The sequence below is a fragment of the Arvicola amphibius genome, chromosome 7, assembly GCF_903992535.2.
Source record: "Arvicola amphibius chromosome 7, mArvAmp1.2, whole genome shotgun sequence".
Classification (NCBI taxonomy): domain Eukaryota; kingdom Metazoa; phylum Chordata; class Mammalia; order Rodentia; family Cricetidae; genus Arvicola; species Arvicola amphibius.
In genome coordinates, this window is record NC_052053.1 from 43,012,561 (window position 1) to 43,034,941 (window position 22,381).

The following is a 22,381-nucleotide window of genomic DNA, read 5'->3' on the forward strand; positions in this document are numbered from 1 at the left end:
AGCTGCTGCTTAGTCTCCCCCCTACTCCGATTCCTGGGGAGAATTCTTTCAGCAGAGATGAAGTGGCTTCTCAGAACAGCCATGGCAGTGCTGCACCTAGTCAAGGAACGCACGCTGGGTCCTCCCATGTAAGGTCACTCTCGTTTCTCATTGTCCTCTGGAAGGCCTTCCATGCGGGCAGCCTGAGTTTCGAATGAGGTTGGCACAGCCCTTACCGGATGCCAGCATCTCCGTAGTGTTGCCTCTTTCATATCAAAGGAAACTTATCTACATCAGGGTGGACTCAAGGACGGTATTTGTTCTTTGGGCTGTAACTTTGCACGTCCTTATTCATTGCGTTGCTTAAATTCTTTTAATGTTGGCCAGAGGGAATGCCTAAATGACCGCCATTGGGGAAGAAAGCAGAAAGACAAGGCGTGCAAGTGGCCGAAAGCACAGGGAGAATTCAGACTGCCTCTGCTCTGGCTTGATGACAGTCCCTGTGACCTGACTCCATCTTCGTGGGATTGGGCTTTATAGGATTCTTTAAGTTTTTGATAAGTTATAACACATGTGTGCATCCAGGAAACCATCACCACAATAGTGAGAGAGTGAGTTTGGTGGTTTGAATGAAAATAGCCCCCACTCCCCCCCGTAGATTCATAGGGAGTTCCAATAGTGGAGGTGTGGCCCTGTTGAAGCAGATGTGGCCTTGTTGGAGGAAGTGTGTCACAGGGGGTGGGCTTTGAGGTTTCAGAAGCTCAAGCCAGGCCCAGTGTCACTCTCTCTTCCTGCTGATCTGGATGTAGAACTCTCAGCTGCCTCCCCAGCACTATGTCTGCCTGTGTGTCACCATGCTTCCTGCCATGACTACAATGGACTAAACCTCTGAACCTGTAAGTCAGCCCCAATTAAATGTTTTCATTTACAAGAGCTGCTGTGGTCATGGTGTCTGTTCACAGCAATAACTAAGACAGTGAGTGTGATTACCATTCCATGAAGATTCCTTATCAGGAGGCAGAGTCAGGTGGATCTCTGTGAGTTCGAGGCTAGCCTGGTCTACAAAGTGAGTTCCAGGACAGGCTCCAAAGCTACAGAGAATCCCTGTCTCGAAACAAAACAAAAAAAAAAAACCAAATTCTTGAGCTAGGGCAGTTGAGATGACTCAGTGGTTAATAGAATCTGTGGCTCTTCCAGGGGATCTGAATTTGATCCCCAGCACCATATCAGGCGGCACATGACTGCCTGTAGCTGTAGATCCAGGAGATCTAACAGGGCCTCTGCAGACATCCCTCTACCCCCATATACTTAAATAAAAGAAAAAATAAATAGTATTTAAAAAGATTCCTTGGGGTTGGAGAGATGACTAAGCAATGAAAAGACGGGTTGCTCATCCAGAGGACCCCTGTTTAATTACCAGCACCCACAGAGCAGCTCACAATTCACTAGAACTCCAGTCCCGGGGAATCCAATTCCTTTTCTGGCTTCTGAAGACACTGGGCATGCAAGTAGTGCACATATATACATGCAAGCCAAACATCTATACACATAACAATTTTTAAAAAATTCCTTAGGAGCCGGGCAGTGGTGGCGCACGCCTTTAATCCCAGCGCTCGGGAGGCAGAGGCAGGCGGATCTCTGTGAGTTCGAGACCAGCCTGGTCTACAAGAGCTAGTTCCAGGACAGGCTCCAAAGCTACAGAGAAACCCTGTCTCGAAAAACCAAAAAAAAAAAAAAATTCCTTAGGCTGGGCTGGAGAGATGGCTCAGAGGTTAAGAGCATTGCCTGTTCTTCCAAAGGTCCTGAGTTCAATTCCCAGCAACCTCATGATGGCTCACAACTATTTGTAATAAGGTCTGGTGCCCTCTTCTGGCCTGCAAGCATACACACAGACAGAATATTGTATACATACATATAAATAAATAAATAAATAAATAAATAAATTAAATTTAATTTAAAAAAAGATTCCTTAGGCTCCTTTGCAGATTCCTCCCTCCCACCTTCCGCTGCCCCCCCCAACCACAAGAGTGTTTAGTCTCTACAGATACTCTGGTGCTCTCCATAAGAGGAGCCACGCTACACATTCCGATTAGCTTGCTGCTTACACTCAGCTCTGTGATCTAAAGTGCCAGCAGTTCATGGCATCTGGCCCCAGGGTGTTACCTTGTGCCGCCTTCCACAGCTGATCGCCCCTCATCAGCCGACGGCCATGGGTATTATTTGTGGTTTGGAGCCATCCATAGCAAGCTGCCAGGAACGTTGAAACCCACGTCTTTGAAGGGCTGCATGTTTACTTTAGTCCTGGGAAACTCAGTGGAGAAGTGGAGAGGCACGATTGGGTTCCTGGTCCATCCAAGAACCCACAGGAAGGACACAGGAGCCCACAATAGACTCAGATCATTCTCTCTACTGTAAAGACTTAGGTGACGTTGCCACAGCTTGGGGATCTCCCATCTGATGCTGACCCAGGCCCATGCTGAAGGACCACATCATAAGAAGGGCCCACCCCTCCGAGCCACCCTTAAGGGGTGTGAACCTCATGCCCATCTCCCTGTCCAGGTGGCCACAGCTAGTTGAGATGACATCCAGGGGCTGTCATCAAACCAGAGCAGAGGCAGTTGGGATTCCCCACCATGGCCTGACTTTGGGGCACCCAAGAACCTCTTTTTGCTCCCTCCCCCACGGGCAGCCACTTCTGGATCATCCTCACTATCTCCCTGAATAGCCCAGTGCTCCATTTCCCAGCTCAGGTCCCAGGTCTCAGTGTCACCTGATGGGTCTGCCCCAGGAGGTGGGAGGATCTGGGTCCGGATCAGGCTTCTCCGGAGGAGCCCCCAGACCTAGCATGGGATTATGCAACTGCAGTCTCAGCTCCCACGACAGCCTGTACACCTCTGGCGCCCCCACCTGGTCATCCTCTTACTCACCTGGAGGCTCCTATGGACGCTGAAAGAAACACACACCTAGACCCTGATTCTGCTGCTGCGTCCTCTATTTGAGCCCAGGAACCAACCCCCTCCTCACTCCGGTTTCTAGGCCCTGACTGCGGCTGCGCCATCTCTCTGAGCCCAGAAGCCAACCCCCTCCTCACCCCCTGCCCAGTATCTGAACCCAGTTGTCTCTCCTGTGAGTGACAAGTAGCAGATAATGGGGCAGTTCCCCTGAGGAGTTGTTTGAGTAGCAGTTTGAGTCATAGTGGTGACTAACCACAGGCAGGCAGCCCCGGGGCTATCAGCCTGGGGGACCTCAAGGTCAGTGCCCTCCAAGAGGCTATCCCCCCTGGTCACCAGGCTTGGCTCCAGCTGAGCACCAAGTTTCCCCAGGCCAGGCTCTGGCTCAGAAGTCCTCTTATCTGGTAGCCCAGGATCAGTCTTAGCTTTGAGTCCTCTGACCTGAAGTTCCTCCAGACCACAGCAGCTGCGACCAGGCAGGGGCTGAAATGCATCAGAGAGATCCTCCCTGACCAGCCCTCTGATCATAGGCAAGCCCTTAGCCAAGCTGATGGAACACATTGTCCGATCCTGAGAGTCCCCAGTGACTGGGCACGCCCGGGGACCAGGACCTAGCTAGCACTTTGCACCTACTTCAACCCAAGAGCTGAAAACAGACCCAAGGCGCCAAGGGGAAACCCTCAGCTAGGGACTAGATTGTCTTCCCTGGAGGGGCTGCTGATGTTGCCTGCCCTCAGAAGGGGAGCCCGTCCTGTGAGTAGGTCCTGCCCCCCATCCTTCCAACCCTCCTCTCTGGCCTGCTTCAGCCTGCCAGGCCCCATGTTCTTCCAAGCCTGAGCCCCCTCCTGTTTCTCTACCCAAACTTACAGCTTCCCAGCATTACCTATCTGATACCTGCTGAAGGATGAAGGACCCCTGCCCAATCTAGGGGGAGGAAAGGCTGTCCCCATCATCGGTTGGAGTTAGGGACCTACTTCCCTACTTCCTCCACTGGCTCCTACCCCATAAATGAACAGTCTAAAGGGCTAGGATTAGACCACCAAGTCACCCATTTTAAGCATGGTGGAGATAAGTCTCATATACACAGAGGCCTGGGTGCGAGATGGCTTACAACTATTTATCCTTCCCTACAGACCAAGAAGAACAGAGGGACCCTTAGATCATGCCAGCAGCACGTGTGTCCTGATCCTGTGGGTGTCCCCAGGGAGCTTCATGGGGTATGACACATGTGATAATTCTAAGAGGAATGCGGTGGGGGCAGGACAAGGGTAGTACTGGGAAAAGCAGTGTCCCCACCCCCCCAAGAGGTAGCTGTAAGATCCGGAGGGCCTGGAGGTCTTAGGACCCAGCAGGGAGGGATAATGTAGAAGTGTCCTCAGGGAGGGCCGCTCTGTAGTGCTGGGTCAGGTCTCTCTCTCACATGCCTGGTCTCCTGACTCGCTGCTCACTTCCACCTCCAGGAACCTGCAGACTCAGCCCTGGAGCCCAGCAGGTCCAGGTGGCAATGGGAGGGGCTGCTCACAGGCCTGGTCTTTGTCCAGCTGACCCCATTCCCCTTCCAGCAAACCGCAGGCTCAGCCCTGAAGCCCAGCAGGCTGGTCCAGGCCCAGCAGGCCCAGGTGGCGATGGGAGGCGCTTCTCAGCAGCCAAAGTAAAGAGACTTATCTGGCCACTGGCAGGGCTTACAGGCTGGGTGTGTTTCCCAGGGAGAACTAAGCAGCTGTATGTGTCACAGGGTCTAGAAGTGAAGTCTAGAAGGAGCCCACCCTTATTTGGGGAGCAGCACACAAGCCCCCATTCCCACCCCACATCTAGCCGAGGATTCCAGAGGAAACTAAAACATCCCAACACCCACACTGACCCATGTGTGTTAATCTCCGACCCCCATGCCGATCTTGCAGTACCCCCTGCCCTCTGACCACTACTTGCCGTCTGGTACACCCCGCCTCTTGCACACTGGCCCCACATGACTTTGGCTGCATCCTAGCCCCTGCATGCTCACCTGTACTGACCCCTGGAAGCCTGAGAGGAACAGAAGGGGATGGGGTTTCTCTCTTGCATCTCACAAACATGGGCCCCTCCATACTGGGATGGGAGTGGGCAGCTCTTTTGCCTGTGTCCCCATAGCTATGATTAGGAAGGGTGTGGAGGGCCCAGTGGGGAGGAGCAAGCAGGCTGAGGCATCAAGCCAACGTGCACTCTGTACAACATTGCTCCAATCTTCCAAGACTGCACAGACAAGTGCAGGGGGCTCTGGCCGTGACACCCCCATCTTACCAGAGGCTGTCCTGGAGATACATAGGGCAGTTCCCTGACAGCAGTGATAGAGAGCCTGGCTGCTCTGTTTTTAGAGCAGAGGGATGGTTAAATGTTGTCTCCCCACTGCTGGATTCCAGGAGTTGGGGAGCCAGCTGGTGTGGGAAACCCCCCCCACCCAGTCACTCACTCATGAGAGTTTGTTTCCTGTCTGGTCAGCCAGCTTTCCTTGAGTACACAGGGGTGTGAAGACCCCATGTGACCGTTTGGGGTCTTCATACCGCTGAGCTGACCAGCAGAAAGAGGGGTTACTGTCTTGGCTAGAGGGAGTCGTCTCATCTCCAAGAGGAAGTTGGGTTTCTGCTTCAGAATAGGAGAGGGTGCTCCCTGGTAACTGGGGGTCCCTGGGGCATCTTCTGTACTTCCATACCTACTAATGAAGGTTATGGGACACCAGCAACCCAAATTTAAGGTCAGCTAAGGTGAGGTCTTCTGGAAATGAGGACCTTACAAGGGGTTAAGGAGTAACTCGGTACCGAGCACACGCCTAGCACGTATGAGGCTCTGAGGCCCTGGCTCCAGCCTCAGCATCACGAAACAGTACCGCTGGGCTCCCGCTGGGCCAGGGGACTTGTGAACTAACTTAGAGGCTGGCCTGCAGCCTCTCCTCTCCCCAAAATGCTGAGTGGAGCTGAGTTTGAGAGGAAAAGAATGTAAAATGCAGGTTACAAAGACGAGGCTGAGCAGTTCCTGTGGCTTCCGCCTGCCATCCGCTGTGCCCGGCCTTACGCATAGTCTCCTGATGTAGAATCGGTTGGGGATACAGACCAAAGCTTGAATCCCCCAACTGCGTGAGGGATCACTGCCTCTCTCTGCAGTTAAAAGTCTGTGGCTGTTCAAATGTGTGCCTCAGAGAGACGTGGTTAGAGAGCTGTGCACACACACACACACACACACACACACACACACACACTGCTCAGGGTTCTGTGGCAGTGGTGCCAGGTTGTGGCCCTCAGTGACAGACAGGCTGTTGTTGTGACTACCCTTCTTCTCTCCTTCTCCCAGCTTGCCCCATCTTTCTTCACCTCCCTCCATCTCTCTCAGGAATAAATTTTTTTTTTTTTTTTTTTTTTTTTTTAGAAATTAGCCAGTGACTCTACTTCGCCAGATTCCTCATTACATCTAAGCTCTGTCACTTCCTCCTTCGTCTTCTCAGGGGCTTCTTCCTCTGTTCTTTGTCCGATTCACGGCCAAGGGCTAGGCTATTCCACCTGCTATGGGAGACCCTCATTCTTTGTATTTATTTATTTATTTATTTATTTATTATGTATACAATATTCTGTCTGTGTGTATGCCTGCAGGCCAGAAAGAGGGCACCAGACCTCATTACAGATGGCTGTGAGCCACCATGTGGTTGCTGGGAATTGAACTCAGGACCTTTGGAAGAGCAGGTAATGCTCTTAACCGCTGAGCCATCTCTCCAGCCCGAGACCCTCATTCTTTAGTTTATACAAAAGGATATTTTTAAGCAGACATCCTGGACTGGGCTGCTGCCGCCAGGAAATGAGAGCTGCCTAGCGGAGCCTGCATGTGGATTTTAAAGTTTGGTTTTGTTTGTCTGTTTTTAATACTTCTGAGGTGGGTAGCATATTGTTGTAAGTGGCTGTTTTCCTAACAAATCATGGTGGAATCTATCTCTTTGTAGGGTGTTTTCTCTGCATGATTCCTACAAAAGGAAGTGTGAAAACCACAGGTGCAAATGGTACCGCAATAGAGTCAGCCCTTGTCCTAGTGCATGCGCTGGAGAAGGTGCTGGTGCCTCGGTTCCTAATACGGAAAGAGCAGCCTCACTGCAGCTTCAAGGATGTGCAGCCACAAAGGGGAATTCTCTGTGTCAGGAGCCAGAGCCGTCTTGGAGCTCTGCGGCCATGTATCCCGTGGACTCGGTTCTAGGATTAGAACATAAGCACCCATGCTGCTCTTACATCTGGACTCGGCCCTCTCTGCCACTGCATCCCAGTGAGGTCAGGCTCTGGTGGTCGTGCCTGGGTTGGAACCCAGCATGCTCTTCTGACACCTGTCCCTGATGTCACATGATGGTCAGACTCCCTTCCTTACGAGGAGAGCTTGGTTGATAGAAATGGGGGCTAAGTCTGCTCTAGCGTTTGGTGTGCCTTTCTCTTCTTCATGACAGAGTCTCTGACATGAAGCAGCTTAACTGAGGAGACGGTTACCTCAGCTCCCGGCTCAGGGAGCACATCCATTACAGTGAGGAAGAACCGCAGCAGGAGCCTGAGGCAGCTGGTCGCACTGTATCCACAGCAGGATGGCCTGGGGTGATGGATGCTGCTGCTCAGCTCACTCTCTCCTTCCTGTCTCGTCTGAGATCCCGGCTACCCATTCATGCACCTATCCACCTACACACCCCTTCATTTACCCATCTACCATCCTGCAGTTACCTGTTGACCATTCACACAGTAGGACAGATGTCTGTCACTTTCCCTGTGGAGGGTGCCATCTTGGATATATCTGGGATACAATTTCGGATAAAAGAGACCTTGTCTCCTTGTATAGTTTGATCTGGATGGTCAGATGCACAACTGAATGCTGAATTATACCCTCAGGCTCCACATGTGTTATTCCCCGAGACGAGAATGGGGGTTGGTCTTATAGGTATTATCAAGAAAGGCTTCAGGTCTGTATCTGCCATAGCCCAGCCCTGTTCCAGAATGTGCTTGTTTTTTGGACAACTTGCTCAATAGGAAGGAAATAGGCATGAGGTCATACACCCCTGCCCAGGGGATGGGGAAGGTCTGCCATCAGCGGGATTCTACACGCTTCCACCCCACAAGCCTGGCTCCACCCTCCCGAGCAGTGGGCTATTTCTAGGAGTATAAAGGTTAAATCTGGTGGACTATCTCTGTGTGCTATTTGCTCTCTATCAAGGCCACAGATTCTGCAGCCATCTCCGTGGATGGCTTTAGGCCCTTGTCTGCTCTGTTTGTCTACTGGGGCTGAGATAGGCTTAGACGTGGGTGGGGCCACCCAGCGGCCTGCTGATGTGGGCTGGGGAAGGTGCATGTTGTGCTGACAACCTCGTTCAGGGGTGCATTTGGAGTTGGAGTGCTTAGGTTCTGGGCCCACTGCTTTGGACCCTGTGTGCGTCTCTATTTTTAAGCAGCTTTTTTAGAACGGCCGTCAGGCCTAGCAATGTTTGTCTCCATATCCCAGAGGAAGGAGGCATACCCTGTTCCTTCCCCCAGCCTGGGGCATCGGCTTCCTTCTGCTCTGGGGCTCTGACTGTTCCTGCCTGCCATCAGACACAGTGCTCCAGGGGCATGCCCTGAGCCTACCACAGCCCACCATGTTGGCCCCAGGGCCCAGCTAGGTAGAGGTATGGCCTGTGATCTCATACAGCTGGCCATCAAGGGAGGAGTGGGAGGAGTCTAGTTGTGGGGGCCAAAAGCCAGTTTGGGGTGGCTCAGAGTATGACCATCATGGCCCTGCAGGGTCAGAGCCCCTGTTCTTGCTTCTCACCCACCCCACGGTCACAGTGGTCACATCCTGGAGTCATAGGCAGCGTGTTTATTTGTGTTGAGAGCAGAAGCAGGGCGAGGCTTTACGGCAGGAACCCTTGCCTTTTTCAGCAGACATTTGGATCAGGTGTCCAGCCTGATGGGGTGGGGAGGGACAGTGTTGGGATAGTGGATAAGGAAGAGGAGCAGGGGAGATACTTAGGAGGGACAGAAGGCAGGCAGATTGGAGTTGGGCCAGGATATGAGATGAGGAGAGGTTCCAGGGAAAGGGCTAGGAGGCATGCTCTCAGATACACCTCTGTCACCAGTCTGGGCTCCTCCAGAAGTCCCTGCGTGGCCCTGCCTGCCCCTGCAGGGTCCTAGACTTGGGGTGGATCTGCTGGTACGGTACAGCGAGTGTTAAGGTTAACGCCAACACGTACATGATCCCATATGCATGCCGTATGGAATGTGACCCAAGCATGATGCCACAGGCCTGAAATACCAGCACCCAGGAGACCAAAGCAAGAGAATCGTGATTGCCAGACCAGCCTGGGCTACACCTCAAGACCCTATCTCAAAATGACAAGGGTATGTATGTGAGAGCGTGTGCCTGCCTGCACGTTTTTCTTTTAATATTTATTTATTATGTATACAATATTCTGTCTGTGTGTATGCCTGCAGGCCAGAAGAGGGCACCAGATCCCATTACAGACGGTTGTGAGCCACCATGTAGTTGGTGGGAATTGAACTCAGGACCTTTGGAAGAGCAGGCAATGCTCTTAACCTCTGAGCCATCTCTCCAGCCCCCTGTCTGCATATTTGTAGGCATGTGCTTGGTGTGCAAATGTGACTGGGCAGGTATGCTTGGAGAGGCATGATGGGGAAGGTCCTTGGACAGGGTGGGAGTTGGGAGTATCCTGATCTATCCATGAGAGGAATGAGGCTGAAGACAGGGCTCAGCCCTGAAGCCCCTTGGCCTTGGGCTCTCGGAGACTTTCCTGCCAGAAAGAGGCTGACCAAATTCAAGGACTTTCCTGGATGAATTCCAGTCTCCTGTGAGCAGGGAACTATCCTCCCAAGACAGAAACAGGGCCAGGAGAGGGCAGCCTGGGATAGTGACACAGGGTTGGGAGGAAGTGGCCTTGGACTCAGATAAGAGCGTGAACCATGAGCACCTCCCTGCTGATTCAGGCTGAAGTCTGTAACATGCACTTGGGTTAAAGACTCTAAGACTACAATACCCCATACGTGCCCCCTGAGGATATGCACTGGACTTGTGAAGGCTGTGGAAGGTGCCACCATCGTCCCCAGATCCCATGCCCCTTCCCATCATCCACTGCCTGCAAACCCATTACCAGCCACATCAGGGAAGATGAAGTTATTCTTTGTGAGGTTCTGGGCTCTGGTCAGGCAGACAAACTTGTCTATCATCTTATGCGGAAGCCTCCATTTTCTACCTGTGGCCAGAGGAGCACAGCGCGGCTTTCAGCACTTGGTGGTAGTGAGGCATTTGCCCCCAAGCCATCCCCCAACCCAGACAGCACCACCCTAACCAGGCTTCCGCAAGCAGGGGCTCACCCAGAAGGTTGACCCTGATGATGGTCAGGCTGCTTGTTTGTCTGAGGGACAGCACCAGGGCAAAGTTGGTGTAGTCTGTCTCGATGACCTGTATGTCTTCTCGGTCTGCTCCAGTCCCTGACCCCGAGGAACACACATGTGAGGTCCCCAAGGCAGGTGTGCCCTCCCGCTCATGCCAAGCTCACCTTTGTTTTCCATGGTGAACTGCCCAGGCTTGGTTGTTGGGATCAGAGCATAGGACCAGGTGTCACAGCGCTTGCCCCTGTGGGAGGGGGAGGCAAGGGCAGGAGCGGGGGTGGGCAGAGGGCTAAGGGAGCCAGGCAGGCCCACCCTGGTGGAACACACACACACACACACACACACACACACACACACAAATCAGCTATTTATTTAAAGAGGCCTACATCCCAGAAGGCCGCAGAGAGCTGTGTCCAGGAGCCCTCCCCACTCCACAGGCCTCAGCTCTGGAGTCCTTTCAGTTGCTCTTCCCTTCAGAGAAGCCTGCTTCACCCAGCACTTGTCCTCAAATCCACAGGGGCTCGCCATGCCAAAAAGAAAGCTTCTGGGGATCAGGAGCTAGCCTCCTCTGGCACCCAATCCATCAATCTCCAGAAAGGGCCATGAACAGACTTCAAGTAGGGGCTTCTTGCCACTGTTAAGACTTTAGATGCAGAACCTACCCAGGAGAGCAAGACAGGACAGAGAGAACCAAGACAGGGAGAGAGAGAGGTCCCTGACCACACAAGAGTACTGAAAACCTATTAGCCCTCCGTCTCCAGAGTGCCTCACCCGATTCCTCTCCTCTCACAGCCAGCCCATCACTGGGTTGGCCTTTAGCAATGGTCATGAAGCAGGCTGTGCTACACATGGTTGCTAGATGTGTTTCCTCACCCAGCAGTGTGGCTGGGCCATGCAAGGTTTCTGGGACACAGCCCCGAGTCCTTGACTGCTGGGACAGGAAAGACACCCCACTCACCGAGTCATGGTGTTGGTCACCTGAAAACGGCTGTTCTCTTTCAGCTCGAATAGTGCGATGTAGGGACTGAGCAGGGTCCGGTGCTCTCTCTTGTAGGTGTTGCCCGCCAAACCGAGGACAAACCATTCCCCCTGAAACTGCATGGCTGGCGATAGGCATAGCTAGCCATTTCCCACCCTACCCTGGGCAGCACACAGTCAGCCAGGACCCTTCTCATCAACAACACTGGGACCCTGCAGCTGCTTTTAATCTAGCAGGTAGAGGGTGACCTTCGTCAGTAGCCAGGTGGCCTTCCCGAATCTCCATTTGTGTTCCTTCACAGAGGGACTGATTAGTGCCAACACAGACAGTAAGATGGTGCTAGGCCCTTTTCTGGGGGAGGTCATGGGCTCACTCTGGAACTCCTAGTTCAGGCTCTGCCCTGGCCTCCCAGCGCAGTGCCTATGGGCCTGCATACACCCTCCCTCCAAAAGCCGGGACCCTAGCCAGCTGCAACCTGCGTCTTTCCCTTTGAAAGCCCTGTACCTGGTCATTGTGGAAGCTAGTCAGCTCGGGAAAGCCTTGAAGCTTGCTTGGACTCTGGCCCTCCAGGATTTGGGGAAGGGCGAGGGTCAGCCACAGAGCCCACCAAGGGCCCATCCCAGCAGTGACCAGTCTCCAGGGGGACAAGGCCTGACTGAGGAATGATATGGATGAAACCTGCACAGAAACCCGTTTCTTCATGCCCACCTGGCCAATGCTCCTCCCCGGGAAGTGCGGCAGGGCCAGGTGGGTGTGGAGGGAGGGCGGGGCTGATCCAGGGTATTGTGGTCCTCAGACCCTAAACACCTGCCAAAGTCTCCTGGGTCCCAGCCAAGGAAAAGAAAGCCTGCTGGGTCCAGCTGGGGCCATCTCGTGATTCCAGACACCTGCTCTCAGTGTCCCCACAAGTGGGTCAGAAGCCCGCCCACGTCCACCCTATCTGTTCTTCATGCCAAAGGACACCTTGTTCTAGGCAGGGGTCATGTCTGGTCCTGGTTTCCACAGCTTCTTACCCATGGTCTGGCCCGAGAGCCCCCAAGCAGCTCCATAGCCCCCTCATGTGCTAAAACCAGTGTAGCATAAACACTGTTCACTGTTGGAACACAGAGCTAGTCAGAGGGAGAGGGAAAGGCCTCGGAATGCCTGGGCCAGGTAGGATGTGCTGGGGGTATTCCAAAGGGACCTTCCGTGCAGAGGAGAGGAGCTGGGAGAAAGACCATGTGGGAGCGGGGCTCTTATGAGAGCAGGTACAGTGGGGACAGGACCTTTTGGAGTCTCCTTCTCTGAGAGCAGGACCCTATAGTAGAGACCCATGGGAGCGAGGTCCCATGGGAATGGAGCTGGGGGGGCGGGTCCCTAAGGAAATGGGGTCCCATAGTTGCAAGGTGCTACGGAGCAGGAACCTGGGTAGGATCCTGCTCGAGGCTGTGAGAGGTAGGTGCCCGTGCTCTCCCTGGTCACAGGCCGTTGACCCAAGAGCAGTGCAAACTTGGTGTAGGTGGTTCCTAACTGAGCTTCCTGAAGGAGGTGCAGAGCCATCTCATCTTGTTCCCTGGGCTGTCTTTTCTGCAGCGCAGGACACTGAGAAGATTTGGGGAACAGAGCAAGGACAGACTGGGTCTCCAGGCTTGGCCCAAGCAGGGCCATTGGTGGACCAGGCCTTCCCGGGTCTGCTGAAACTTCACAGAGGGGACTTGTCCTCAGGAGATAGCCCCATGGTGACACAGGGCCCCATGAAGTGGCTCTTTTTTAGGTTTTGGAGGCTGTTGTAGGCATTTCACTCCATTCTCCTTTCAAGAGTATGCTGAAATGAAGGCCGGGCAGCTCCTCCCACCTTTGATGTGATTGATGGAGCCTCCAACCAATGCCCAGTGTGCCACCCTAGATTTACAGCAACAGAAACGAAACTGTCCTGTCATCCTGGGACTGAAGCGGATCTGGGATCCTGTGTAGTCTTCTGAAACTGACCATGGCCTTCACAAGACCAGGATTGGAGGGAGGGGGCAGGTGACAACACATAGCACCACGCAAAGCTTGGAGGAGCAGACAGCTCAGAGTGGAGAACATCCCACTTGCAACCCCTGCCTTCCAGGGCCCTCCTGCTCCTGCTGCCCTGTGCCTCCTCCCCATCCAAGACCCCTCCCTGGCTCCTTTGTAGCCTTCTACCTCCCCACCACCACCCCTGTTGCCCTCCTCAGCCACCTCCATCTTTCCTTCCGACCAGGACAGCCAGGGCAAACCACCTTCTGTCTGCCCTGTGTCTCCTCTCTGGGAAGACTCCTGAGTTCTGCCCTCTGCTCACTTCCCTCACCCCAGAATTCTTTCCCAGGACACTGTCATGAATGGCAGGAGGCTCCCGAGTGTAAACCATCTTCATATGCAGGGGACCACCTGTCCATAGGGCATCTGGGTGGACAGCAAGGGCAGGTGCACTACTGCTCACTTGGGGTGTCCTGGGGCTGCTAGAGGGGAGAACATGGCCGGCTAGGGAGCCCAGGGGCTAGCCCACCTTTGTCTTCCTGTCATTAATAGATGGCTGAGCCTTGCTCCCAGGAGCAAGGACTTGCCTACTTTGTGTCCCCAGGGCCTGGGGCACCTGAGAAATATTTACCAAATGAGCGCTGGAAGTCGTCAGATTACCACCAGCAGGGCAAGATCTGAGGCAAGAGCAGATGCAAGCCTAGCAGTGTCTGGGATGATGCCCAGTTCCCCGAACTCCAGCCCTGGCCTTCAGAGCCAAGCAAACCATCCCAGGTCTGGAAAGAACAATGCTCCTGTCTAGAAAGGCCCAACTCCTTCCTTATGGAGATATGCACAAGCTGGTAACCTTGACTACAGTAAGGGCTGCTGGGGGGGACAGCTGTATCAGGGGTTCGACCCACATGTTGAGAGCCCAATGCTCACCCCTAACTGGTCCCATATGAAGTAGGCTGTCTGTTCCTTGTTCCTGGGGTACAGCTTTCCAGTCTGTGCTCGAACTGCTCCCTTAAAGCCGCCCTGGTATCTTCCTGGCAAGTATCCCTGGACCTATATATAGCTCTTTAGCCTCCAGGGTCAAGGATCAGGAGGGGCCCAGAGGACTTGGGAAGCCTGTGTCCCTCTCCAGAGAAGGTACCCTAGGCAGGGCCTTGAGTCCGCCGCCTCCCCCCACACACACCATGGGCACTAAGCCAGCACGGTGGGTTGGGATGGGGGAGCGAGGGAAGGAAAGCTCCACAGGGCAGAGTAAGTCTTCATTGTAGAAGGGAAGCAGGCTCAGGGAGGGAGCAGGAACTCTTGCTTCTAGGCAGAAGGAGAAGTTTCCAGCCCCACCTCTCCAGGGCAGAACCATTCAATAGCCAGGGGGCAAGTTGCCTTCCCTTTCCACCTCAGCCTGGTAGAACTCCAGTCCAAGTAGATAGAAAAGACCCAGGGCCAAGTCTGACGTTTACTGAAAAGCCCCCAGGACAGCAGAGCTGTGTGGAGACTTGCTTCTGGGGACAGACAGGAGACGCCAGGAGCAGGAGCGCGCACGCGCGCGCGTTCAGGGTGCTCAGAACTCTCTGAGAGCAGTCCACAGCTTCTCTGCCACATGGCCTCATCTCCGCACCTCTGCAGCAGACACAGGACTTAGCGGGGCAGAAAAGACGCTGACCTCAGCCCCCCCTGTTCTGCCCTGCTGGCATGCCACTCACCGTTCAGGGTGTGGAACTGGTCCGCAGTTTCGCAGAAACCTAGGGGTGCAGGCAGTAGTCAGGGAGGGCAGGGTGTCGGCCAGGAGAGTAACTGGACTGGGGACACTCACTGTACTTGAAAGGGTGACTGGGCTGGGGACACTCACTTGGGAGGGTGACTGGGCCGGGGACACTCACTGTACTTGGGAGGGTGACTGGGCTGGGACACTCACCGTACTTGGGGAAGAAAAAGACCTGGTGTTCTGTCAAGTTGGCTCCTCTGACTCGCTGCTCAAACACATTCAGGGCAGAATCACTCACCGGGAGTGAGCGGACTGTGGAACACACAGAGTTCCTGTGGTTTAAGGGGGCAGGGTACCCAGGACACAGCCAGGTCAGCTGTCTGTCCTGCCCCTTCTAATCTCCATACCAGCCTGTGTGTCCATACCAGGGTGCCTGCTACTGATAGTATTGGGATAGAAAGGGAATGGGAAGCCGGGCGGTGGTGGCGCACGCCTTTAATCCCAGCACTCGGGAGGCAGAGGCAGGCGGATCTCTGAGTTCGAGGCCAGCCTGGTCTACAAGAGCTAGTTCCAGGACAGGCTCTAGAAACTACAGGGAAACCCTGTCTCGAAAAACCAAAAAAATAAAAAAAAATAAAAAAAAGAAAGGGAATGGGGATCTGTGTGTCCGTCTGGTGTCACCCAGCCCACCAGGATGGCCCTTCGAGGTCACGTGTGGATGCTGAACTAGCACGCACCATATAGTTTCACAGACAGCCTCCTCGCCTGCTCCAGATACAGGACAGCGAAGTTCTGGTAGTCAGTCTCAGCGACAACTACATGCACTGGCCCACGGGCCCCTGGGACAGAGGCAGAACCATAGCAACAGCACCATCAGATCCTCAGCCGCCACCTCCAGCTCTGTACCCCCTTGCTTGATGACCTTGCCTCACCTTGAAGCAAGAAGCGGCCAGGGACCCTGGTATCTCCAAAGTGTTGGCGTACCTGCCAACAGATTCCATCTCTAGGGAGGGGAAGAAGTTATGATATAAAGAAGCATCCAAGGCTCTAGGAACTCCAACCCAGGTGGGGTTGTATGGGGATACTTAAACAGGCCATAGAGGAGTTAGGGGTGAGGTTTACCGTCAAGAGGACAGAGTAAGGGGAGCTCAGGGGCTGGGATGAGGTGGAGGTTGCACCTAGACTCACAGCTTTCGGAAGGTGCTGACAGCCATAGCTGCACCCTGGGGAGCTGTGTGCAATGTGGTGGCCTCAGCCCGGTGGCCCTGCTCCTGAAGAAAGCGGCATGCAGAGCCCACAGCCACAAGGAGCCATGTCCCTGCAAACTGGAAGTGAATTGGGAGGGCTCAGGACTGGCTGAGGGAATGGGCACCCTGGGTCAATCCTGCCGACTATTCTTTACCTACTCCCACTCATTCCCAGCTTTTACCTGTTCAACATTGAAATTTGCCTGGGCCTGGATGGTGCTGATAGGGGATGGAGCCCTAGAGGGCTTCCGAGCCCTTTGGCCCAGCGAAATGGCTGTCAAGAACAGGGTGAAGAACAACACAGCCCTAGGGGACAGCATGGCGGCCCGGTCAGGGACAGCAGGCGACAGGACGGAGAGGTGGAGGAAGGCACTGTCCCAGGTCAGAGTCCACTGTCCAGTGCCACACGAAGCACAGCCCAGGAAGTCCACATCGGTCTTCCGTTTACTGAACTCCTACCCCAAGCTAGGGTTATCCTAGAACCTGGCCTACAGAGGGGCTTGGCATTGCACCCCGAGTGCAAAGTCTGCGTTGACTTCTGCACCCCGATTTCCACTTGAGGTCAGTGCTCAACACTGTGCACGCCAGTAACTCCTCTTATCCCCACAGCCAACAACAACGTGCTCATAAAGTTACTTGTTCAAAGCCTTAGCAGCAGAAAGAGCCCGGGCCGAGTCTCGAACCAGTCCAGCTGGGCGGGGCTCGCTACTGCCGCCCTTTCTAGCAGCCAGGAGCAAGTACTGTTCTACGAGCGAGAGCGCGGGAGCAAGAGCGCGCGCAGGCGCATAGAAAAACGCCGGCTCCCGACTCGGAGCCCAAGGCGCAGGCGCAAGAGAGGCGGCCATCGATGCCTCGGGGCTCGCGGCGTCGAGTCTGGCTCCTCGGAAAAGACGCGGAGGCGGGGGCTAGAGCGGCGGAAGCGGGGCGCAGCGCAGCGGGCGGAGGCGCCGCGGTGAGTCCCGGCTTTGGCCCTGCAGTGCTCACCTGTGTCATCTGCCCTGCCCTTCGACACCGGCCTTGTGCCCCATTACTCCCAGTCCTGCAGTCGTCAACCTTGTGCCACTTTCGGTGCCCCTTACCCTCCCGGCACTGGCGTGAGTTTATTTTCTCAGGCCTTGTCCCGGTCATGGGCCTCGCCCTGCCTTGCCCTAGCTTCACTGGCCTTGTCCCCTATCACCACCTTTTTCCTGGCAGTGGCTACATATGTACAGCCTTTGGTCACCTTATCTGGCCAGGGATGGTCTTGGCAAGTTGTCACCATCCCAGTCCGCCCGGCAGTGTCAGAAGGCGAATGAAGGACCCGCTGCCCAGTCTAGCTAGGCAGCGAGGCTGATCCCTGCCGTCAGCTCCGACAGTCAGAAACCCTACCCACCCTTACTACCCTCCTGGCCAGGCTCTCTCCTGAGTCCACAAAGCAGAGGCCCCTGGCCAGGAGGAGCCCTTTCTCAGAAGAAAGTCAGCTCTAGCTTGAAGTCTTGGGGCAGCAAGGTCAAAGACAGGGGTCGGGTGTCCGTCACTTGGTCTTGACTGCTAGAACTTGGACCTGCCAGTTTGGGAAGCCCAGACCTGTTTGCCTGCCCTGGCACTCAGATGTCTTCCTGGGCTCAGGAGTATGGGGAAGGTGTCAGAGACCCCCACCTGGAAGGTATGAAGATGGGGCCACCTCCCACTCTTGAGGGTGCACTAGGCCTAGTGGTATTGAGATGTTCACCATCTGGTCCAGCCAGTCCTTTGGTGCCCCTGGAGGATGTGAGGCTGGGGGCTTCAAGAAGGGTGGCGTGGGATAGCACTGCTAAGCCCTCCTCTTCCCCTGCACATGCCCAGTGCAGTGGAATTCTCAGATGGGCAGTTGGTGGGGCTGCCATGTCTGGAGCCCCAGGACCTCAGTCTCTGCCTAGGCTTGGGAAGTGAGGAGGCCTGGGCTCAGAGTGGCCACTGGTGGCTTTCAGGACCGTCTGGGCAGAATGTCACGATGGACGAGGGGGGCATGCCCCTGCTCCCCGACAGCCTTATCTACCAGATCTTCCTGAGTCTGGGCCCTGCAGATGTGCTGGCCGCTGGGCTGGTATGCCGCCAATGGCAGGCTGTATCCCGGGACGAGTTCTTATGGAGGGAGCAGTTCTACAGATACTACCAGGTGGCTCGTGATGTGCCCCGCCACCCAGGTCAGTACCCGCACACAACCTGCTAGCCTCAGAGCGAGGGCTCGGGGCTTAGGGACTGCACCCCTGGGCTGCCTTGGGGGGAGGCCATGCCATCAGTGCTTGGTCTGTCCTAGCAAGGGAGGCTTGCATGTAGGATTAACGCTGCATTGCCCACAGCGGCCACATCCTGGTATGAGGAGTTCCGACGGCTCTACGACATGGTACCCTGTGTGGAGGTGCAGACACTGAAGGAGCACACCGACCAGGTCCTGCATCTCAGCTTCTCCCACTCGGGGTACCAGTTTGCTTCCTGCTCCAAGGACTGCACGGTGAAGGTGAGAGCACCTCTCTCAGCCAGCAGAACTCAGTGGGAAGAGAAGCCAGTACTGAGATAAGCAGAGAGGGCCAGACGGGCCCTGGAGGCCTGATCTGGACACACCAGACCCCCAGTTAAGAACAGCTCTAACCTCTAGCTCGGGGGGCCAGCCCTCTGTATTGACAGGGTATGGTAAGGGGGTGGTAAGGGGCTAGGATGAGATTCTCACCCCAAGAGGACTCAACACCTCAGCGAGAAGAGTCAGAACTTCCAGTACTGCCAGCGTGGACTGGCCAGGTAATTACCACGCGGCCTCTCTGGTGCAGATCTGGAACAACGACCTGAGCATCTCTCTGCTGCACAGCGCAGATATGAGGCCGTACAACTGGAGCTACACCCAGTTCTCCCAGTTCAACCAAGATGACTCGCTGCTGCTGGCCTCAGGGGTGTTCCTGGGGCCGCACAACTCCTCCTCAGGCGAGATAGCTGTCATCAGCCTAGGTGAGTGTGGCCGTTGGGTTGGGCTGCCTGCCCCGTTGTGCCCTGCCTGCTGGCAGCATGCCCAGTTGTGGCCTTCCTCCCAGACTCCTTCGCCCTGCTGTCCCGTGTGCGAAACAAGCCCTATGACGTGTTTGGCTGCTGGCTCACAGAAACCAGCCTCATTTCGGGGAACCTGCACCGCATTGGAGATATCACCTCCTGTTCAGTGCTGTGGCTCAACAATGCCTTCCAGGTTCAGACTGGGGCAGGGACAGGCTGGGCAGACAGATTGGGTAGGGCAGGGAAATAGAGAGGAATGTGCGGGCAGGGCTGGATGTGGAAGGGCAGATGTGAATGCGCAGGGCCCAAGGTAGGCTGCTCTCCAGGCCTGGCTCTCTGGCCAGCACCCACCTGTTGCGGGCCTTGCCTTGTGTCCCTGTAGGATGTGGAGTCGGAGAATGTCAACGTGGTAAAGCGGCTCTTTAAGATCCAGAACCTCAACGCTAGCACCATCCGCACAGTGATGGTGGCAGACTGCAGCCGCTTTGATAGCCCGGACCTCCTGCTGGATGCTGGGGACCAGGCTGGGCTCCCCTGCCGAGTCTTCGACCTAGGTGGGGAAAGTGAAGAAGAGCCCCCTGGCCCGGGTTTGCACACCTCTGGTTCTGGCCGCGCCAAGGAAGGTTTGCGGCGCATGTTGGATAGTGTGTTGGATGGACATGCACAGCTATCAGACTGTGCACTGGAGGCCAAGGTGGCTGAGCTGCTGGCCCAGGGCCACACCAAGCCCCCAGAGTGTAGCGATGCTGACACCAGGAACAAGTACCTCATCTTCACCACTGGCTGCCTCACCTACTCACCCCATCAGATCGGTAATGGTGGGCCGGGCGGAGCTGGGCCTGGGAGGGTCAACAACCATGGTGGTGCTCCACAGACCAGCAAGTCCATAAGCACAGCTTGGATCGCGCATTGGGATCCAACTCTGGCTTTGGCACACACGACTCTGTGTAAGAGTGGTGAACACAGGCAGGGGATTGGTTGGCAAGTGACCAGGTAGGCAGCGTGCTTGAGTGTTAAGTGTCGGCCGTGTGTGTGGACCACGAGGGCTGTTCTTGGATTGGGAGTGCCCTGGTGGTGCTGGCCCTCCAGGCTCTGGATGACCCCTCGCCCTGGTCTCCATGCAGGCATCAAACAGATCCTGCCACACCAGATGACTACAGCAGGGCCTGTGCTGGGTGAGGGCCGGGGCTCCGATGCCTTCTTTGATGCACTGGACCATGTCATTGACGTGCACGGGCACATCATTGGCATGGGCCTGTCTCCTGATAACAGGTGGGCCTGGTGTGCTGGGCGGGACACCACAGACGGCCCAGATCTAATAGCATGCTTGTGCCTAACATGTGTCCCTTGCTCAGGTACCTGTATGTGAATAGCCGTGCCTGGCCTCCTGGCTCAGTGGTAGCTGACCCCATGCAGCCACCGCCCATTGCAGAGGAGATTGACCTGCTGGTGTTTGACCTCAAGACCATGCGGGAGGTGAAGCGGGCTCTGCGAGCGCACCGTGCCTACACGCCCAATGACGAGTGCTTCTTCATCTTCTTGGATGTCAGCAGGGATTTTGTGGCCAGGTGTGGGCTCAGGTGGGCCCCAGGGCTTGGGTACGGGCTTCCGCTGGTGGGTGTGGGCTCATCCAGATGCTATCCCACAGTGGGGCTGAAGATCGGCATGGCTATATCTGGGACCGCCACTACAACATCTGCCTAGCCAAGCTGCGGCATGAAGACGTGGTCAACTCGGTGGCCTTTAGCCCCCAGGAGCAGGAGCTTTTGTTGACAGCCAGCGATGATGCCACCATCAAAGCCTGGCGCTCACCACGCACTGTTCGTGTCCTCCAGGCCCCACGCCCACGCCCACGTCCCTTCTTCTCCTGGTTTGCCAGCCACAGGCGCTGAAGGCTTCAGTGACTTGAGCCATTGGGAGCCACTGGGGAAAATGATACCCTGTGGTTCCTTACTGCACTGGGGCAGAGTAGCTCATAGCAGTCATGCCTTAGGAGGGGACAGCCTGACCCCAACACTCACATGCACCTGCTCACTTAGCTGTCAGGCTCGGCACTAGGGTAGTAGCCCTTGTTGGCAGCACCAGAGATCCCATGTCAGCCTCTTGGCCAGTGCAAGTCCTGCTTTTCACTTGCCCTCTTCCCTGGGCTGGCAGCTCCACAGCTCCAGGCTGACCACTGCCTGGATGGATACCTTTCACACGCAGCAAAACCCACACCCTTGGATATCCTGGTGTACCCTGGGTGACAGGCCATAGGCTCTGGCCTCTGATAATTTGGCTTGTGCTACTGATTGAGCGGCCTGCAGTGACCATGGGCACTGCATGTCGCACTTATTAACTGTTTGGGTTGATGAATAAACAGTTGGCAACAGCACCTGCCATCTAGTCTGTTTATAGGGAGGGGCCCCAGGCTGTGTTGCCTCAGGGATCCTCCAGGAGGCAGAAGAGGAAGTGCTGGTTCAGGTTTGTATCTCTGGACTTGAGGAATGCCCGTCTGATGCCCGTCTGTGACTGAGTTGAGTGCGGTAGTGCTCGGGAGACAGTGGGCTATAACAACCAGTGCCATCAGAGAGAGCTCCCAGAGCTGGGCATCCTGGCTCCTCGGGACTGAGGCAGGAGGGTAGGAGTTAAAAGTCTGTCTGGGCTACAGAACAAGTTCAGGGTTGATCTATGCAACTTGGTTAGTCCCTGGCTTAGAAAAGTAAAAGAAAGCTGAGGGTTGGGGCTTAGTGGTGATAGTGCCCGCCTATCATGGGTTCAATTCCCCCAAAACACAAACTCCTAGAATGTGTGAGGACCCAAGGTGCAGAAGAGTAGCCCTAGGCTATTCTGGGAGCTCCCATCATCTGCTTTATCCAATTAAATCTTTCCAGTTGGAAAGATTTGGGACTTCGACAGGTCCAGCTTCCAGAGTGACCCAAATAAGAGCTGGGTGAGTAGCCTGTTAAATGGATCTCATTTAAAAGCTGCCCTGCTACAAAGAACAGAGAAAACTTATCCAGGGGACTGAGTGAACAAGGCAACTGTCCTCTCAGGTCCAAACCAGCAGGTGAGCAGGGACTGCTCCCCATCCGTCCGGTGGGAACCACACTGGCTACATCAAGAGGACTGGGGCAGGACACCAGGTGCAGATGGCACCAGGAAGCCAGGCCTCGTCTGTGGCCTGTTGCTGATGCTGG

At 55.2% G+C, this 22,381-nt stretch overlaps 3 protein-coding genes across 7 annotated transcripts; 1 reads left to right on the forward strand and 2 right to left on the reverse strand.

Moving 5' to 3' along the window:
• Nucleotides 1–10,020: 10,020 nt before the first annotated feature.
• Lcn12 (lipocalin 12) lies at nt 10,021–14,549 on the reverse strand. The gene is made up of 5 exons (XM_038336762.2): nt 11,784–14,549; nt 11,259–11,395; nt 10,470–10,544; nt 10,283–10,407; nt 10,021–10,161 (listed from the first exon to the last, which is right to left on the reverse strand). Exons 1-5 carry the CDS (start codon nt 11,979–11,981, stop codon nt 10,034–10,036), a joined length of 663 nt encoding a protein of 220 aa, XP_038192690.1. The 5' UTR covers nt 11,982–14,549; the 3' UTR covers nt 10,021–10,033.
• Nucleotides 14,550–14,687: 138 nt separating this feature from the next.
• On the reverse strand, nt 14,688–16,913 carry C8g (complement C8 gamma chain). The gene is made up of 7 exons (XM_038336761.2): nt 16,385–16,913; nt 16,144–16,280; nt 15,888–15,958; nt 15,693–15,794; nt 15,166–15,267; nt 14,954–14,992; nt 14,688–14,870 (listed from the first exon to the last, which is right to left on the reverse strand). Exons 1-7 carry the CDS (start codon nt 16,520–16,522, stop codon nt 14,857–14,859), a joined length of 603 nt encoding a protein of 200 aa, XP_038192689.1. The 5' UTR covers nt 16,523–16,913; the 3' UTR covers nt 14,688–14,856.
• Fbxw5 (F-box and WD repeat domain containing 5) lies at nt 16,694–21,576 on the forward strand. Of its 5 annotated transcripts, none has more exons than XM_038336758.1 (9): nt 16,694–17,154; nt 18,152–18,367; nt 18,524–18,681; nt 18,989–19,163; nt 19,247–19,395; nt 19,585–20,014; nt 20,327–20,474; nt 20,558–20,770; nt 20,851–21,576. In XM_038336758.1, the coding sequence occupies exons 2-9, from the start codon at nt 18,175–18,177 to the stop codon at nt 21,092–21,094; spliced, it is 1,710 nt and encodes a 569-aa protein (XP_038192686.1). In that variant the 5' UTR covers nt 16,694–17,154; nt 18,152–18,174; the 3' UTR covers nt 21,095–21,576. The 5 variants fall into 5 exon arrangements, with proteins under 5 accessions (XP_038192686.1, XP_038192685.1, XP_038192687.1 ...); XM_038336757.1 differs by lacking the exon at nt 16,694–17,154 and adding an exon at nt 17,161–17,847; XM_038336759.1 differs by lacking the exon at nt 16,694–17,154 and adding an exon at nt 17,165–17,296.
• The last annotated feature ends 805 nt before the right edge of the window (nt 21,577–22,381 follow it).